The sequence below is a fragment of the Ipomoea nil genome, unplaced genomic scaffold (genome assembly GCF_001879475.1).
Source record: "Ipomoea nil cultivar Tokyo-kokei standard unplaced genomic scaffold, Asagao_1.1 scaffold0805, whole genome shotgun sequence".
Classification (NCBI taxonomy): domain Eukaryota; kingdom Viridiplantae; phylum Streptophyta; class Magnoliopsida; order Solanales; family Convolvulaceae; genus Ipomoea; species Ipomoea nil.
In genome coordinates, this window is record NW_017617233.1 from 3194077 (window position 1) to 3215128 (window position 21052).

Genomic DNA, 21052 nt, shown 5'->3' on the forward strand with positions numbered 1-21052 from the left:
AAAATATAAATTTTTTAACATAGATTTCCTCCCCCACAAATCCACAACGCCATCTTTCCAAACTACTTTTTGAGATTATTACCCGTTCAACATTGTTACTTAATATTGTCTTTGAATTTTGATTGTGTGTAACATGAAGTAAATTAATATCTTATACGCTTATCAAACATTTTGCATATTCCAAAAAGCATACTAAATTTATAGGAGAACGGATATAAATATTTGCTCCATCTATGTTTGTATTTATAAGTATAACTAGTCTTTTCTATGTGCAATGGAAAAAAATAAATACCTAATATTAGTATTCAATGTTAAAATTATAATTATTACGGAGTATATTGAAATATTTTTTTAAAAATAATAGTATATAATTTTTTAAAATCATATAATCCATAGTTGTAGAATTCATAATATATTAAAAAGTATAGTTGAAAATTCGGGTAATATTTATAGGATGATTAATAATTATGACATTTGGGTAATAATTGTTAAACTCTATCACCTGCTTCGGCGATCCGCCACCCTCACCTATATGTGTCCTCCACCGATTGGACCCATCTAGTCGAACGCCACGACTGGTCGGACCCGATGCGAGCAAACTGGAAGTTGGCAGACGACTTGGTTTTTGGGCAAAGGGCTGTCGTGGGCACCTCAACCAAAGTTGATTCGCGACTGGCCAGTGCTGGTCCGCTCTAGTCTACAAAGGCTAACCATCATCTGCCAACCCTCATCGGACTGGGTGTATAAGTTGTGGGCATTGGTCGGGCGAACCGCCTTTCCCCCCTTGGGTATTTTCTTGTTTTGCTCCATTTCTATGTTTTCCAAACACACCCTTACCTTTAATGCCCGTATACAACCGCTCTCAACGGTAAGTCGGGGTTGGCGGTGGTAGGCAACGACTATCCACATCCATAACCAGGCGCCGGGATACCATCCAGGCCAATTGAAAAATCCCATCCATCAACTTGTCCAGCAATCTATGCCCCATGGCTCCATCAATACACACACAAAATATAAGCATGTGTTGTAAAAACGGTTTTTTGTTGGGTGTTTAAAAAAAAGGAGAAGAAAAATAAGATATTCTTGAATACTTGAGAATATATATATAATATAATACTAGGAGTCTCTTGGTAATGAATATTCTCCTTATAGAGCTAAAATAGCTCATTTTTAGGAATATTATTCCTAAGAATAAGGTGTTAAAACAAGGGAAAATAACATTTTTCGTCCCTTAGTTATAGGGTAATTGTAGAATTCGTCTCTAAGTGTTGGTAATACTCACTTTTCGTCTCAAAGTTATCATTGACGTTGCACTTTTCGTCTCTTTACTAATAAAATATTAGGGATGAAATTTACAATTTTAGTATAACTCAGAGACGAAAAGTGAATACGAAAGAACGAAAAGTGCAACGCCAGTGATAACTTAGGGACGAAAAGTAAACATGAGCAACACTCCGGGACGAATTATACAATTACCCTATAATTTAGGGACAAAAAATGTAATTTTTTTCTTAAAACAAATAGTAAAATATATCTATTCTTAAAAATATTATATCATTTTCAATTTATTTTATGAACCAAACATGATGTTAGAGTTTTGCCTCAACTTAATATCTTAAACTTGAAGTTCAACCATCTTTTGTACTCAAACTCGACTTGACATAGATGGAAATTGGAAAAGTTAAGGTAGTATTGATCAAGAATTGTTGGTAAATAAATAAATGAAATAATAAAAATTGTAATTAGGTGAATATATTATTATTATTTGTTGACTCAAAGTGTTTTGTCAAAGTTATGTGCAAAAGGAATACCAGATCTATAAAGGAATACCAAGCCTAAGAGGAGTAGTTATTGAAGAGTACTAGTTCTAAAGGGAATTGTTATTGAAGTGTTTAGTTCTAGTCTGATTAAGAATAGCTTTATTATTCACGAATCTGTTAGGAATAGCTACTATAAATAGGGGTTGTCCTTTCTTGTAAAACTCAAGCATTCAACATTAATCTGGTGAGGTACGAGAGTCTTTGAGAATAGGATACTAAATTCCCCTAGAAAGTAGTACATGTGTTTAGGTTTCAATAGTTTGGTAGGAAAGATCATTCTATTGTGTAATCTCAGGTTCCAAACAGTGTACTTTAAATATTGAGCTTTTAGTGGATTTAGGCAAGTTCTCAAATTGAGAAGTGCCTCGCAGATTAGGGTTGTTTGCCCGAACTGCGTTACAGATCGTTTGTGTTACAACGTCAGTTTCAACATCATTGTGTGCTGCGCTAATATATATTTCAATTGGTATCAGAGCCAAACTGCTTAAGTTATTAGCAGGATCCTAATGGAGTTTCCCAGAGAAGGACTGTCAAACACTAGGTCACCTGCCCTCATTGGCACGAATTTTTCCTACTGGAAAGCCAGAATGCAAATATACATCTTGGCACAAGGAGAAGGTGTCTGGAATGCTATAGAAAACGAATGGAAAACTCCAGTTGATGATAAAGGAAACATAAAACCTAAAATTGACTGGAGTGAAGAAGAAAAAACAGAATATAACTTCAACTCGAAGGCAATGAATGCAATCTATGGAGCTGTGAGCGAAGATACCTTCAAACTGATTGCCTCTACTCGCATAGCCAAAATTGCGTGGAGTATATTGTGCGATCATCATGAGGGAAACACAACTGTAAGACAATCTAAGCTTCAGATGATACAAACTGAATTTGAAAACCTGAAAATGGAAGAGGAAGAAAGCATCACCCAATTCAGTGCCAGAGTTTTAAGTATATCCGGAGATGCATTCAACTTAGGCGAACCTATACCCGAACATAGGATCGTCAAAAAGGTACTACGCTCACTACCCGGAAGATTCCAAATGAAAGTCACCGCTATTCAAGAACATAAAGATCTAAACACCTACAAACTGAGTGATCTAATGGGAAATCTTCAAACATATGAGCTTGAGATACTGCAAAAAGGGAAAGATAATGACAAAGGAATTGCGTTCCAATCAAAGCAGAAAGGAAGTCCAGAAATTGATACTGAAACCATGGAACAATCAATTGCTCTCCTAACAAAGAATTTCAACAGAGTTCTCAAACAATTCAACAAATTTAGAAACAAAAGTGCTTCAATCAATCAAGGGGACTTCCCAACTGGACAAAATCAATCTATTTCAAAAAGAAGAGACAGTTCAAATACAGAAGGAATACAGTGCTATGAATGCAAAGGTTTTGGACACATCCAATCAGAATGTGCCACATACTTGAAAAGGAAAAATAAAACATATATATCAACCCTAAGCGACGACTCAGATAGTGAAGAAGATGATAGCAACACAAATTTCGTAGCCTTCACCGCTAGCCATGAAAGCAACAATAGCGATGACATGCAAGAGTTACTAGAGGCATACACTCAACTAAATGCCAAGTGGGAGCAAATCATCAAGAAAAATTTAGAACTCATGGAAGATAATCACTATTTGAAGAATGAAAAAGAACGAATAGATAAACAATACAAAGAAGCTCAAAACGAACTATTAGACTTCAAAAACAAAGAAGCTAAACTTCTACAAGAAATCAAGGAGCTTACCGAAAGACCCAGGACTCCAAGCACAGACACTAGTGAGAATCATCAAACCGAGACACAGGAAGTGTCACAACAGCACTTCCGACACCGAAGAAGAATAAGGTGCTACTATTGCCGCAAACTAGGACACATCAAAACTCACTGCTACAAGAGACAGAATGATCTTTACTACAGACAAAACAACAGAGTGTGGCCAACACAGAACAGAAATAATAGTAAGAAAATCTGGGTAAGAAAAGACCAAAATGTTGCATATACCTCCAAAACAAACAAAGAGCAAGATATATGGTACTTTGACAGCGGATGTTCAAGACATATGACTGGAAATTCAGAAAATCTTGAGAACATCCAGTACAAAAATGATCTCTAGAGACAGTTGCAATGTGTTTAATCAGAATCATGATTGTGTCATGATGGGAAAAAGGTCTACAAACAAATGCTACACATGGGATAGTGATCTATCCGGTTTACAGACAACCATCAGTCAAACACAATTATGGCACCAACGTATGGGACACATAAATTTTCATGACCAAGGAGCATCCCCAGGCTATTCATCAAATAGTGATCATTGATGATGTAACTCCAGCAATAACTACTGATGATGACAAAAGTCCAAGAGTTGTTGAAACAACTGTTCCAACACCTCTGACTAATGATATGCAGAATTGCAGAACAGAAACAGAGCCAAATGAAGAAAAGGATAAAAGTCATCCTACTGTCTTAAAAAATCAGAAAAATCATCCTTTGGAAAATATCATGGGAGATCTCAATCAAAGAATAAAGACTAGAGGAAAGAAACAAGATTTCCACAAAATAAAAGGAGTATACTGCCACACCTCCAAGTTTGATCCCAAAAAACATTGATGAAGCCTTAAACTGTAACAGATATACATGATTGGGGTATAAAGTTGAGCTATGACATATGTGAACAAAATATGAAGTTTGGATTGCACTTACAATGACTCCGAAATTCTGTCGAACAGTTGAGGCGCACCCAAATGCGAGAGGGGTTTGTATAAATGAATACAAGTACGAAACTGATTTCCAATCAAAACCCGTTACTGTCCGGTTATTATAATAATCTCCATGGAAGCCAATGACATGAGTCTTCGGGTAACTTCATTTTCTTGCTACCTCAACAACCCAGAAGAGAGCCTGGTGCGAAGGATCACCAGAAAATCAAAGAAGACGGGGAAATCAGCATCTTCGATGTATCTACCATGGATGAGCACGTCAGAACGGCTCCTCCGCCGTTTGATGACGGCGGTTACGGCGGATACGCGCCACCGTACCAATCAGCCGGGGGATTTCCGGGAGAGTACGATGAAGTGACAGTTGAGCACTTTCCTCAATCCGTCCACAGTCCCGATCCCTATGGATTCGGGTCGGATCCGCACCCAGCTTTCGGATCCTCTACCGTTCCGGTTTCAAACGGCAATGGAAATCCATATGATCTCGGAGAAGATTCCACCGGAATATTCATCTCTGATGGCCCGGTGCTTCCTCTTCCAAATGAAATGCATGATGCGGGCTTTGCCCTCCGTGAATGGCGAAATTTGATTTACAGATCCAAAACCACTTGAACTTATCTATGATCAAATCCTCTACTTTTGTGACTGTGTGGATCTACTTTACCACACATTGGTAAAATGTATAGAGACAGTGAAGAATTCTCTTCACTCACACATTCAAATACAAGTTTCAAGTTTTTTTTTTTCCAAGAACTCCAGGAATCAAGTTTAGGGAGAGAAGAATCAACTAAGGGGGAGAAGAATAGAAAATCAAGCCACTATGAGATCAAGGTTTTTGCCAAAAATTTGACAAAGGGAGAGATTGTTGACTCAAAGTGTTTTGTCAAAGTTATGTGCAAAAGGAATACCAGATCTATAAAGGAATACCAAGCCTAAGAGGAGTAGTTATTGAAGAGTACTAGTTCTAAAGGGAATTGTTATTGAAGTGTTTAGTTCTAGTCTGATTAGGAATAGCTTTATTATTCACGAATCTGTTAGGAATAGCTACTATAAATAGGGGTTGTCCTTTCTTGTAAAACTCAAGCATTCAACATTAATCTGGTGAGGTACGAGAGTCTTTGAGAATAGGATACTAAATTCCCCTAGAAAGTAGTACATGTGTTTAGGTTTCAATAGTTTGGTAGGAAAGATCATTCTATTGTGTAATCTCAGGTTCCAAACAGTGTACTTTAAATATTGAGCTTTTAGTGGATTTAGGCAAGTTCTCAAATTGAGAAGTGCCTCGCAGATTAGGGTTGTTTGCCCGAACTGCGTTACAGATCGTTTGTGTTACAACGTCAGTTTCAACATCATTGTGTGCTGCGCTAATATATATTTCATTATTATTATTATTATTATTATTATTATTATTATTATTATTATTATTATTATATATGTTAAAAATATAAAAACTTGATTGTGCTTATAAATTGTTTGAGCGAATATAATTATGAAGTAACTAAGAGGTCATTTGGTACTATTTTACCAATTAAATTTTTGAGGAAGTAATGAAAAGAAATGTATTTGATGTTAAACTATAGACACAATAATTATATTCCTCAAAAAGTTATTTCAAGTATTTAGTTCATAATATAAACATTTTAAGAATATTTTTATATTAAAATTTTTCAATTTACGCTTTACATAAGAAACATGTCACAGAAGCATAAAACGCGAAGTCAAAAATCATTAACGTATGGGACTAACAAATTTCCCTAACAACTCAATGATTAAAGCTTCTGGTTTAAAAAAAAAAATATTAATCCATTCATTTAGTTTTGATATGAACCAAACTAAAAAACATAAGAACGACATGTGTATAATACCGGGTCAAAGACAAAAATATGATACTTGAATGAATGACAAAAATAAGAAGGTTTTTAAAAAGTGGCAATTTTGAAAAAAACTCATTTCAGATATGTGTTTCTTGTCAGAAACGCAACTTCTAAATGAGTTTCTTGAAATTTTTCAAAAAATATTTTTTTAAAAAAATACATTGCGCACCTGATGCATGATATAACGATTGCTAAATGCTAGGTTGGGTCGGGATGTGAGGACCTTGAGTTGATGATTCATCCTTTTGGGAGGAGAAGAACAATTCTCAAACATGAATAGCTTCATTAAAATTTTCTTCCCCATTTTAGTCTTCACCATCCGAAGATTCCAAACACAACATAAGTTCTCAAGAAGTAATCATGGCTTAACACACTTAAAAAAACAAAAAAAAAAAACAAAAACAAAAAACATCATCGTACTAACTGAACTCTTCTCTTCTAGCCACGAGCATCAGAAGTGAAAAATGACAAGAATCATTAAGAATGACGATCAAAGTTGGTGAAGATTAATGGTGCAATCTTTAGTCGAAAATGTATGTCGGAGTAAATCTTACATCACTAAATAACACTACTATACCAGTATAATTCACGGCCAACGTATAATAAATCTAGAAATCTACAGAGCTCCGGCGATCCAATCCGTTGTTTTTCTTGATGCTAATCCTCCTCCATAGCCCTTTCTTTTGATGCACGCCATTTCCAATCAGTTTTTCCAGCTTACCATCCATGAATTTCTTCTTCTTCTTCTCCTCCTCTTTCGTCTTACCATTTTCAAAGAAAACGATGGGCCTCTGCGTTTCATCATTCGCCGCCGCCGCGGCGGCGGCGGCGGCGAAAATCCACGTGGCATTCATCTGCTTGTTCAACATTCGGATGGCGTAGTAGGGGATCTTCATGCCTCTCCTCCCCTTGTCGTTAATGAACAGCATGCAGTCCATCAAGCTCTCTCTGCCCATCCCTTTCATATCAAACGCCTGCGATCTTCTCCACAAGCTTTTCAGGTGGGGATTATTGGTTTGCCCTGATAAGCACAGAGCTCGCGTTGTGTCTCTAATGGCGGATTCTGCTTCTCCTTGGATCAAGAAACACTGGGCTCTGTTACTGTGAAGAACGATTCTCTCTTTTCTCAGTTTCAATGGACACAAATCCAGAGCTTTCTTGTAAATTACTACCGCTTCTGCAACTCTCCCTGCCCAGAATTTCTGGTTCCCTTCTTTCTTCAGCATGGAAACCATTACTCTCCTCTGCTTTAGTTCCCGTTCGGACATTAATTCGTCTGGTTTTCTTCTTCCCACCTTCAACTCCCATGCCTCTTCCAGAAAAGGCGAAATTCCCTCGCCCTCTGGCCCGAGGTGGGGTAAATTACAGTGACTCAGTGACCCAGATTTTTCAACCTTAAACTTGGCGTAGTCTTGCAAGAGAAGCTCTGCGATCTGATCGCCTAGCTTTGATCTTCCTCTGATGGCTCTGAGTTCTACTAAATCGACGAGAAATGGCGCAGAAATTTGCAGTGTTTTGGGTCTTGTATTGGGATCCTGGAGAAGTGATAGCAGGATTTTGATGGCTTTTATTTGGGAATCATCTGAGGATCTTGAGAGATTGCAGAGGGTTTTGAGGAGATGAGGGGAGTTAGCTATGCTTTCTCTTCCGTTTTGGGTGAGACAAAGGGTTCTGATTAGGCAAATTCCAGAAAATGAATTCTGGTTTTCAAGTCCTCCCCAGATGGAGCTGAGTTCTGTCAGGAATTCTTGGTTGCAGATCAGATTGATTGATCTTTTCTTTCTGGCAAAACAGTTGAGGAGGTAAAGAGACCAGCTTTGAAGCTGGGTAGCCCAGGCTTCTGCTTTCTTGTTCTGCAATTCCAATCCCCCAACCCCTTTTCCCATTAATTCACACTGGTATTCCATTCTCCCCTCACTCCCCATCTTCACAAACTCATTGTACACTGTTTCTATGCAGTTAGAGGCAATCTTCATGGCTAAATTTACGATCTCCGATTCGTGGGCTGCTGCCACGGCCTTAAACGTGGCTCGGTGGCTGGCAATGTGGCCAAGTGCTCTCACTGCAACTCTCTGCTCAACCCAGCTCATCTTCCCTCTCAGAAGCTCCATCAATGGGGTCAGAACCCCTGCCCTCACAGCCATTTCTGCAAATTCAGAGGAGTTCATAGTGTAGGAGCCAATGATGTGAGCTGCATAGTATGGGATGGACATATTATTGCAGTTTCTGTCATTGATGATGAGCTTAGCCATGCAAGGGAAGAGCCCTAGGGCCGGGAACTCGGGGTCATCGGGCTTAGCCACAGCAATTCTCCAGACACCAGTTAGGATGATCATCAGCTCTTTGTCATCTCTGAGAGGCAATTCTCTAAAGCATTTGGCTATTCTGGATCTTCTTGCAGATGGATCTGGTTCAGCCATGGTGCAGAAGAAACACCCAGGATTATTGTTATTGTTGTTGTAGTTTTTGCATGTCTTCTGGGCTGTTTGGATCATATCTTTAAGCAGTGGTGATATGATTGGGGGTGTTGAAGCTTTGGAACAAAGTTAAAAAAGATGTGTTTTTTTGTTTGTAGTTTTGTGTAATTATTGGGGTTTAGGGGTCAATTCTTTCTCTCATTTAAACCTAAGTGATTGATAGTGTTGGTGGTAGACTGGTAGTGTTGTTGCCATCTATCTCACTTAGACGTTTCACCATACATTCTCCAACTTGTTACTAAATAAAGTTCATTTAAAGAAAAGATTGAAAAGTTAAGTAATTTTATTTAATTATTTTAGTAGATTGAGTGTAATGAATAGTTATTTGAGTTAGAACTAAGGTTGAGAGTGTTATGATGAGGTTCATGAGAAGCATGTTAACCCTAAGGGAACTTTTGCATTGGTCCCCCCAACAAGCCAATGGATTTTAAATCACCAAAATTTATGATGGACAGTGGTCTGGTAGTTAGACTTGGCTGCACTGCGGCAGATGTAGCCTGGATTCAACTCAATAAAGCAAAAGCAAAGAAATACAAAATAATGGAAGCAAGTACAAACTGGGGTTGGTCTCAAGAAAGCATGGCATCATTAGTCTATATATGGATCATTAAACCATCTTATATTAACCTTAGAATTGAAGCTTCACTTTAATTAACCCTAGATAGATGTTCGGTGCTTAGAGCATCTCCAATAGTTGTAGTTTTTGATGAGTTTTTGCAGGTCTGACTAGGAAAGAGGAAATGAGATGGGAGGGAAAAAAAGAAAAGAAAAAGTAAAGATTGACGCGCCCAGTCACTGCGCCGGGCGCGAAATTTACGCCTCACGCGAGGCAACGTTTCTTTTCTTCTTTCTTGGTGGGGCCCACAGATCTGACAAAAACCTAGGTTTTTCAACAAAAACCTCTCATCTATGATCTACCTAAGTTTGGCCTCCTCAAAAACCTACCCTTGATGGGGATGCCCTTAATGTAAAGTGTTTACTAGACATTTTTTATTTTTTTGTTTTTGTTTTTACATAAACGAAAACTTGAAAAAAAGAAAAAAAGAAAAATAGAGAATTCCTTTACTTGTACATTTCTCCTATTCAGAAAATAGAGAATGAAGCTGGAGAAAGAAAAACTAGGTAATTAATTAAAGTAAATGCATTCTTAACCTTCATCAATAACAATAACATATATTGGTCATAGGATTTGAGTTGCAATTTGATAATAAATTTCGTACATTTCATATATTTCGTGTTTTTTTATCCCCGTCAAAAAGGCAAAGCCTTTTGCCCTCAAAACTCCTCACATCCTGATCCGATAGAATTTTAGAGAGTTTTGTTCGTTTTTCTTGAAACTGTGAAGAATGTAATATACTATGTCACACAATCAAAACTCTATTCCAATCAATAAGTAAATCAATACAACAAATTTCTAAACCGTTCTACAAAGAGAGAGGCAATTATCTTATAGTAAATAATTATATGCAACATAATTACTTTTAATTCATTAAAGTTATGATGAACATATAATATAAAAACATATATAAATGTGCAATCTAACTATCAATTTAAATTTTAGTTGAGACGGAGCACATCCTTCAATTTAGTATTAGAGATGGAACACATCATTTCATTGTTCAAACTTGTAACATTTTCTTTGATACGAAGGAAAACCTGTAGCTACTACCCGAAGCCCGAATGTGCGTTCTAGGTGAAGTCTACAATACCTTGCTACCATCATGGTCGGATTTTAGGCCGTACAAGATGGGCAACAACATATGGCCTCAATTTTTAGAGGGCCTAATATTTATTTTTGACCTAGCTACTTAAGAAATAATAATAATAAAAAATTCTACAATTAATCCTAAAACTCATCAGTTTTTTTTTTTTTTTTCAAATCACTTCTCTCTCCTAATAATTAGGACCTAATTAATTGAGCGTGACAAAATCATTTTGTTTCCCCAACGGCGGGCACAGATGATGTCTCAAGTCCTGAATCTGCACAGATAACTTGAAACCTGTACTATTCACCACCAATATCGCATGAGAAATCGATCCAACAACACCCTTCATCTCACCTTCCACAAACTCATTACTGTCATCATATTCAATCTCCACAAACGCCAATAATCACCACCAATGCATCAAACACAATAATAAGTATAGATTATTAGATTATTGGCACCAAGAATCCACCTCATGACCGACGTAATTTCTACTGCAACTGTTATATCGATCGTCGTCGCTTCGGTGGAGATCACCTGGCAAATCATGGTCGGGACTCAGGGCTATTGGTAGGTATGCTACTTTTAGTTGCTCTAACTTTAATTTAAATTGGAAGTGAATTGAAGTAGGAACTGTGATTTTTGCATTCAACTGTGTTACACTGTTCATACTTATTTGAAATAAAAATCATATATTTTACAATATTGATTTTAAAGATTGTGCTTATACTTTTCGTAGGACCTCATTTATTTATAAGAACGGAGCTATAAAAATCCAAAAATCGGCCTTGACTACCATACTTCGGCAAATGATCACAAGGAGGTAAATCAACCTGTAACATTTTCTTATACTTAATAAACACAAATTTAAATACACTATCTTGATCTTAATTTTCATTAGATATATATATCAAGAAATAATAATGATGATAACAACAATAATGGAGCAATAAACAGCATAGGTTAGGATTGATAGTCCACTACATGTTTTGAATTTGAATATAATGTTGTTTTTTATTAGATGATAATAATATATAACAACAATAATGGAGTAATAAACAACATAGGTCAGCATTAATAGTCGATAGTTACTTGACATGTAGTCGTGTGTGTGTTTGCATGCATCCAATTCAAGGACAAAGACGTGGACCCAGGTCTATCTTGCAAGGTGGATTCGAATCCAAAATACATAAATTTACATATCGAATGTTCACAATTTACTTTTTACAAAATTGTAAATATTCAGTATGTAAATTGTGATTTTAGACTCGGGTCCATTCGTGTTTGGGCTTTCTGATCTAAGATGAGTTTTCAGATTAAAAAATGGTGAGCCCACTGGGCCTCAGTAACAGTTCATATTCACATCCATATTCCTCTCCCATCCACCAATAGTTATTGTGTTGTGTGGACCGCAATTCAAAAATAATGTCGCATAATTTTTTTAGTATATTTTTTTTAGTATTACTGAATTTATTATAATGCAATATTTGTTCATAATTATTTTCTCAACCTACTGAAGCACAAAGAGTCACTACCTCCTCCACTGAAAATCAAACACATGATCTCCTATTTGGGAGAATCACTTCATGCCACTAGACCACAAGGTATTGTCATAATATACATTATTCTAACACATCAAGTACATTATTATAATTCATAATGTACATTATTTTAACTCATAAAATTCAACGACGTCGTTTTGACCCGTAGTTCACAGGATAATTTGCCCCCATCCACACCCATAGTCTTTAACTCTTCAATTGGTTTTTTTTTTTTTTTTTTTAAAAAGGAAAATTCCATTTTTTTATATCTCTAATTTGTAGAGAGTGTAATTTTGATTTTTAATTATTATATCTTCAATTGGTCCTTATTTAGTTTCAAAAGTAATAAACATGCAATCTAATTTATTAGGTTGAACTTTTACATGAGATGGAATATATTGAGTCAAATTTGCAATTTATAGCTCTTTATTTAAAATTAAAAGCCATGTAAAAAAGAAACTCGCATCAGACACATGAAGAATTAAATTGAGCTAATTGAAATTCAAGACTACTAACACTACTTTTTTGCGTACAAGGAGTCAAACCCAAATCTACCACCACTCTTCGTGGCAGGAATCCAACCATGCCACTAAAAACAAATCTTGAATGAAACTTCTCATTCACCATACCAATGCCTTAGGGGCATAATCAATAAATTTTATTGTTTTTGGTGAAATTTTTTTGTCAATGCTTACATGCTACTGTCTGCCCCAAAAGAGAGCCATGCTGGAATGAGTAAATTTGGGATTGTTTGGATCAATTCTTGTTTCTGGAAAATGGTATGCCCCGTGAAACCAGGTATACTATGAATGCAACATATGCAGCTGCAAATGCAAAAACAGCAGATGCAAACACCACTCCATTAACTTCTGAAGAAAAGAAGTCCACCATAAGATATCCATTGATTGCAATCAGGAAGGTGGCCACAATCCATGATATTACCTGCACATAAAACCCCAACCAACATCAATCCAAAATCATTTCATGCCAATTTTAAAGAGCATCTGATCTTCAAGTGTTATAATATAATATTGGGCCAATGTCCCTTAACCATTCTATAATCCAAGTGGATCAAACTACACTAAAACCTAAATCCAATCAATTAGCTCTAACCCATGACTAGTGCTGTAAAAATCTCGCTTAGGCAGCGATTAATTGGCGCCTAGGTGTTAGGTGCTGGTTGGCCGTATAGCGTATCACCATAATCGGTGGTCTAAACTGCAGGCCGGCCCGCCTAAGCCTCCTAGGCGCCCGACTAGACCTCCTAGGCACCGACTGGGTCACCTAGTCACCTATTAGCTCTAACCCTTTGACTTTATAAACTCATATGTTTCTCTTATTTTTTAATGTGCAACTCTTAACATCAAGATTAAGCAAGAAAACACCTTGAGATGGCAACCCTAATCAAGTTGGTCAAAGTTACTAGTTCGACTTCCAGTAAGAGCGACCTATTGGTCATGTTGAGTCGATCAGGACAACATAGTCTAATTTACTTCCTTGTGGTCCTTTATAGGCTAGAGACACAAGGCAGGATTTACTCCTGCACACTTTCAAGTAGTGGTTGCAGTTTTCCTCGTTACTAAAAAAAGGAAAAAGAAAAAGAACACACCTTGAGAATTGGGCCAATAGTGAAAACACCCATGAGGTGCTGCTTTGAGACAAGACAGAGAAGGGGAATGAGGGCAAAAGGGATTTGGATAGCCTGGAGAATATTGAGCCATTCATTCAGAACATCCAACAAGTCCTCAGATGTGTCAAAAGCAAGGGCAACAATAAGAGTTGGGATAATAGCACAGCTTCTAGTTATCAATGCCCTCTGCCATTTCTTCAACTGCAAATGCAGAAATCCCCCCATGATAAACTGCCCAGCATAGGTACCTGTAATTGTACTGCTTTGCCCTGCAGCCAACAACCCAATAGCCCATATATAAATAATGGGAAACAACCCCCCACCATACTTCTCCTGGAGATACTGCCCAGCATTCCCCAGACCAATGCTCTCAGCCTGCCCACTCCCAAAGAATGCCTTAGCAAACACAGTTGTCACAAACAGATTGATGATGAACGAAACCGCGAGGGCAGCTGCAGACTCGATCGAGTAGTAGTTTAGCGCCTCCCGAACTCTACCAATCTTTAGCTTATCAACCTCGCGGGATTGTACCAGAGCAGAATGTAGAAACACATTGTGAGGCATGATAATGCACCCCACAACTCCCACTGCCTGCTTTATTGTTCTTGACCCAAGTTTTGGGATCAAAACACCTACATTAACAATAACATTTATTATGGGTTTAGACCAATTGATGAGCTAATAGCTCAAATCAATTTGTAATGTTCTCACCAAGAACAAGCTCAACACCACTGGGCTTTGTCTCTCCAAACATCCATGCAAATGACAGTCCCATTATAGCAATAAAGAAAGCAAAAAGTGCTTCCAGCTTCCTCACACCATAGTTCTCAAGAAATAGAAAGATGAAGCTGTAAAAAGCAGTAGAGGTTATAAGTTGAATCCTTAATCTAAATGTAGAGTAGAAAACAATGTAAACTATTCCATTCTCAAAATCTATATGCAACATTAACTAGTAAGAGGATCTATTAAGGAATGAATAATAAAAATCATTCCTTTCCCTCTACTGGTAAAATACTGTCACAAAAGAGTATGACAAAAAACTTTTTTTTGGACAGTATAACAAACACCCTTTGCTTAAACAAACTAAGGGCACACGTCCCACAGAGCTAGCTCAAGTTGTAAACCACCTGACCTAAAGTCACCATTCCAGCGATAGGGTGGGGAGTGGGGGTTCGATTCCCACCAACAAACACTCTTTGCTTAAACAATCTAAGTGCACACGCCACATGGTACTAGCTTAAGTGGTAAAGTCGCTATTTCAGTGGTAGGGTGGGGAGTGGGGGTTTGACTCCCACCAACAAACACTCTTTGCTTAAACAAACTAAGGGCACACGCCCCACAGAACTAGCTCAAGTGGTAAACCACCTGACCTTAAGTCACCATCCCAGTGGTAGGGTTGGGAGTTGGGGTTCAACTCCCACCAACAAACACTCTTTGCTTAAACAAACTAAGGGCACACGCCCCACGGAACTAGCTCAAGTGGTAAACCACCTGACCTAAAGTCCTATTCCAGCGGTAGGGTGGGACTGGGGTTCGACTCCCACCAACAAACACTCTTTGCTTAAACAAATTAAGGGCACACGCCCCACGAAGCTAGCTCAAGCGGTAGGGTGGGGAGTGGGGGTTCGACTCCCACCAACAACGTCCGGGAGCTAGGGCTCCCGAGGCTAGAGTTTGGACCCTTATCCAAGTTGGCGAAAGTATGGAGATGGATCCCTATAACTCGTGATTTACCTCCTTCTACAACTTTTCGAGCCACTCGCAATTTACCTCCTCCAATACCTCTTAGGCAGGGGTATGGGAGTTTAGGATTAATCTAGCTTAAGGTGAGAATCAAACACAACTAAGGGCACAGGGAAAAAAAATTACCAGTCAAGAGCAGTAATGAGTACACCAGCCCAGAGAGGCAAGAAGCCTTGACTGAGAATCTTGATGGCAATGGCGCTTCCAATCACCTCCTGAATATCAGCTCCAATGAGAGCCAGCTCCGCCATGACCCACAGCAGAATCCTGGCCCACCTGGGATATTCATCCCTGCACAGCTCCGCAAGGTGCTTTCCGGTGGCCACCCCCAGGCGGGCAGATAGGAGCTGGACCAGCAAGCCAATAGCCGTAGCCCACAACAGCAGCCACAGCAAGGAGTACCCCGCAATCGCACCCGCCTGAAGATCGCTCTCCAGGTTGCCCGGGTCCAGAAAAGCAATGCTCATCAAGAACCCCGGCCCCGTGAAGAGCCACAGCTTCTTCCATGAAAATGGCGGCGTTTTCGTATAGTCCTCCTCGGTTTCCCCCTCGTCCACTCCCACGATGTGGACTTTCTCGGAGGACTCGTACGCTCTTTCTTCCTCATCTCTATCCAGTAATCGCGCCTCCAGTAACCCATTCTTTTGCTGCTCAGCCATTTTCGTTTCAGAGATAAAATGGTTTCAGCCTGAAGTGTTTGATATTTTCAGCCAATACATACATACATATATATACATGGTGAGCCAGGTAGCCAAGGAAGAAAGAAAGGATGCCTTTTAGGGGAGGCGTTTGGTACCATTAAATGAATTCTTGAAATCATGTTATTCAATACTGTGATTGTGGAAAAACGTACCAAACGGTCCTTTACAGTAACGGTTCGTGTGCTCTGAATTTCTGTAATAGTGTAATCCATGGTGGTTCTGGCAATCTGGCGCTGCAGTCCACGGTGGACTTTTTGGAAAGCGAAAGAGGTGCCATGTCAGCATTAATATAGCACAAGTAACATATGATGTAATTCTATTTAGTTAACAATTTACAATAAAATTATTTAATTTACACCTACATAATAAGTATTAAAATTAAAATGTATTACACCTGAATTAACTATGGAGTATATATATATATATATATATATATATATATATATAGGAATTGAAGTACAAGTTTTGCTGATATCAAGTTAGCCTAGCATTTTGAATTGAGTTTTATTTTAAATTAGATATTAATTAACAAAGTGCAGCACTGTCAAACACCTTATGCTCATACAACATATAGTGACCTCTTTCATGTGGGAGATCATGAGATCAAATCTATGTGGAGGTGTTAAACAAAGTGGACTCTACCTTCATTAGGTTGAGAAAGTCAGTAACATTCAAAAAACAAACAAAGTGCGGCACTTACCATGATTTCTATCATAAGTAACTTACAATTATGGTTCTGGTTAGAATCCCTTTACTTAGTCTACGTGTTGGTTTAAGTCTTCTGGTTACGATCCCTTTACTTAGTCTACGTGTTGGTTTAAGTCTTTGAGCTCGGATGACGTGACATTGAGTCAAAGGTTTCCGAGCTAAAGGTTAGTGGGTGGAAAATGCAAAAAGTAACATTCGAAAAACAAACAAAGTGCGACACTTACCATGATTTCTATCATAAGTAACCAGCATTATGGTTTCGGTTACGATCCCTTTAGTCTACGTGTTGGTTTAAGCCTTTGAGCTCGGATGACGTGACATTGAGTCAAAGGTTTACGAGCTACAGGTGGAGAAAAGAGGGGACAAATACCGGTATCTCGGCATGCGCGACACATGGATCGCATGCACAGGGCAAGGTAGAGGCCCGGGCAAGCTGGCTCGTCCACGTGCCCTAAAATTCCTTGATTCCTTTGGGTATGTTGCCACCAAGTTTAGCTAAGAGAAATAGACGTTGGGCTCTAAGTATTATAGATTTATAGGTCGGGTGCTCAGTCCCGACCTCATGCTGTCGGAACAGGGCGATTAATACTGTTCCCAGCTCGACCAGTCAAATTACACTCGGTATGAATTTAGGTCGGGCAAAGGAGCAATCTAAATTAGTGGTGGTCGGATTGAGCTATACTCAAGTACTAGAATCGATACCGATCAAATATAAACTACAATCCAATAAAAGATAGTTCCTATCACTTATATTTAACTCATCTCATAAATTTGGTCTCACATAAGTGTGACTCTTTTCGCAAACACAGTACTGAATAGGCATCCCTAGACATGCATGCATGGGGCCAGGGGAGTGTGGTCTGAGCAAACAGGCTTGTGGATGGCCTCAGCGGAGACCGCACGGCCGCGCGGCACAAACAGGCAAGCGTGTGTTGTGGTTGTGTACCTATGGCCACCGCTTAAGACAAACTGCACTGACAAAAGATCAAAGATTCTCCACTCTCTCTGCACAATAATGCCCCCTTTTTTTGGATTTATTTTATATTATAAATAAATGCTAATCAGTACTGCATGTGTTGTTTGAATTTTGAATATTACGCTAATCACTAACAGATTACGCCCATAATTTAACTGCACTTGCCGAGAAATTCCAATATCATCTCCCCATTTAGTGGTGATAAGTCCTAAGTTTAGAGTTCAAACTTATGTTACCAATAGTTGAAAATATGACATAAAAATGGCATATATGTGAGTGGTCATTTTAAGGTAATGTTTTGAGTGGAGTCCATTATCCATGTGTTTGGGTCAGGTTATAATGGATTTGAATTCTTTTAGTTGATGAGATAATTAAATTTAGAATATTTATACACTCAAAATGGTTAACGTGTGGATGAAAAATTGACCTATGAAATTGAGAAAATAGAAGAGTTTTTATTCCATCTGAAAAATAAATTCCGTGTTTTAACTAATATAAATACACATAGAGTACTAGCTAGTCTTTCTCAATGGCGATTGTATAACCATGTCGACATTATGACACACCTACCTTTCATCAAACTACGACCAAACTCCGAAGTTGTAGCTTGTTTTCCATAGTTACGACATAAAGATTTGTTAACGTTAACAGGTCATTGGCTGCATCAAAGCAATAGATAATGATGGATTGTAAGTACATTTTGAGAATTTGCAAATTAATTTCTATATTTACGAGTAGTGCACAACTATTTATAGAAAATTTTTTTTAAAAAAAAATCAAATTAAACCAGTCTTTTAATTTTTATTACTCGGCAGTAGGGTTCTCTCTCATCACTTTTTCAAGGACTACAAGTCACAAGAAATAAGATAGTATATTTTTTATTTAGAAAAATAAAAATAAAAAACTTTGTTATTTCCTCTCCTTAATAAGGTGGGATAAGAAGTCAAATAAAAATCGTTTAAATTTCAACAAACTGCATGTGCCGATCATTACCGTATAATAACTTAGTAACTTAAATAGGAATTAAATACACGTTATGTTATTCATATTACGTTAATTGGCATGCACATTATAACTTTGAAACTAGTATAGGGGGGTGTTGGTGACTAGTCATTATTGATTGTACTAATTACATTGTTTATATAAATATACTTTATTATTATTTAAAAAAAAAAAAAAAAAAAAAAAACAAACAAACAAACAAACAAATAGTGTGTTCCATGTCAATTGAAATTATAAATTTTCTCTACAACTTTGGCCCAACATGAATATTCTCTAATACTAATAATTCTTTACAAGGTAGTATATGTTCTATAATTTCTCAAACATTTTCAGTTCAAAGAATCTAAGCTCCCAGGCCTGCAGGCCCATCATCGGGATGCTATTGCACTAAATGGTAGTTATTCACAAGTTTTATTTGTACTATTCTTCAAAGTGTAACTACTCGTTCCGACTTTCCACATAGTAAATTGCCCTAAATTCAATTTGAATCTCATCTCCTCCATCCTATCATTTATGAGAGATGTTCCAAATTTTAGATTATGCCATATAGGACAATTTACTAGTCTTGTAGTTGACTTGGCCCTGTAAAAATTGTTTATTACTCTTTTCAGTTTGAATCGGTCAACTATAGACAATATAGCTTGGTTGCTAGAGTCGCAAAGTGACATTTATTTAAGCACATATTTAAGTAGTTAGTGCGAGCTTTCTAATAAATCAAAGGTTGTAACTAGAAAAATTCGTATAAACCAATTGTTATGCTTGCATTATAGGCGCCGCCTAGACCGCCTAGGCGCTAGGCGCTGCCCGGCCACCTGACTAGCGCCTATTGCAACCATGCTTATACTTTAATCTATGTTGTTTTGATGTGAATGAAAAATCTGACTTGTTAAACCATTTCTTCTCGCTATCCAACTTCGCCAGCGTCGTCTCGCCGGAAATCCAAGAATCTAAGACAAGATGATGACGATGATGGGAATGGGCGAGGTGTGGGGTAGGGTCGGTTTTTAGATTTTTGTGACACTGTTCGGGTAAATAAATAAGGCCTTACCAAAATTAAAATCTTTAAAATTAATACCGTAATTTTATTATCTAAATATATAACAAACAAAAAAATTATCCGTGCATCGCACGCACATTGCACTCGCGTTGCACGCACATTGCACGCGCACTGTAAGGGCATTGTCTGAGATTGAGACACACCTCAAAAACTTCCCTTTTAAACATGAGTGTTAGTGAGAAATATAATTCAATTTCTAATTACTATAGGTGGTATATTCATGATGCCCGTCTTCCAAGCCGAGCTTAATTTCGAGTGCATGGTACCATAACACAAAAATGACATACACAGTCAATTTCAGTGATGCCCTACGTGGGGGAATGATATATTTCCCCATTTCATTGATATTGGGGACTCTTTTTGGGGCATGTCTGGGCTTGGTGGTGCACTGGGCAAGGTGGCTCACAAGGTGGCCCAAGTTCACTTTTATTCTTGGATCCTACTATTATCAGGTGGTGCTCTCATGTTTGCCCTGGAGGCTCCATACCCCATCAAAAGTGCACTGCAGTTTTTTCTGATAGGGATGGGCGTTGGTATGGCTCGGGCGGTAAGACGTTGCACATATTTTATAATAATAACTTGACACTTTTGTGTCACTTTTAATGTTAATTGAATTTAAACTAATTATACTAATCATTTGCAGGATATCCCTATAATACTCATTCGGATGTCTCCCGACCATAATGGAGATGTTTTAGATAGGACATTTGATCTTTCTTTTGTATTTGGGGGATTTTGTGTGTTTCTTGACAATTTTTTAATCTATAAGTTTTTTCCACTCCATTGGCGGTCAGCCTTTTTCGTTTTAGTAGCCATTTGTGGCTTATTTTTTTGGCCATCAATTTTCCTTGATAGAGTTAATACTAGACACACTACTAAGCCGTATCGACCTTTCATGGTGTTGATGCACTCACATCAGTCTGTCTTCCTATATAGGATTGGTCCCTTTTCCTTTGAATCTATAGGGGCAGGCTCCCTGCCATTCTCCTTGCCATTTCTTTCTTTTCTAGTAGGGGGCATAGTTGTACAAGTTACTACTATTATTTGTACTTTTTATCTCATCCCGCGTTTTGGGGGAAGGATGATGGTC

At 37.9% G+C, this 21052-nt stretch overlaps 2 protein-coding genes across 2 annotated transcripts; both read right to left on the reverse strand.

Annotated features, from left to right (window-relative positions):
• Positions 1-6921: 6921 nt before the first annotated feature.
• LOC109177840 lies at positions 6922-9114 on the reverse strand. Its single transcript, XM_019327308.1, has 2 exons — positions 7796-9114; positions 6922-7762 (listed from the first exon to the last, which is right to left on the reverse strand). Exons 1-2 carry the CDS (start codon positions 8914-8916, stop codon positions 7030-7032), a joined length of 1854 nt encoding a protein of 617 aa, XP_019182853.1. The 5' UTR covers positions 8917-9114; the 3' UTR covers positions 6922-7029.
• Positions 9115-12857: 3743 nt separating this feature from the next.
• LOC109177841 (metal transporter Nramp3) lies at positions 12858-16204 on the reverse strand. The gene is made up of 4 exons (XM_019327309.1): positions 15645-16204; positions 14487-14623; positions 13755-14407; positions 12858-13087 (listed from the first exon to the last, which is right to left on the reverse strand). The coding sequence occupies exons 1-4, from the start codon at positions 16175-16177 to the stop codon at positions 12902-12904; spliced, it is 1509 nt and encodes a 502-aa protein (XP_019182854.1). The 5' UTR covers positions 16178-16204; the 3' UTR covers positions 12858-12901.
• Positions 16205-21052: the final 4848 nt, after the last annotated feature.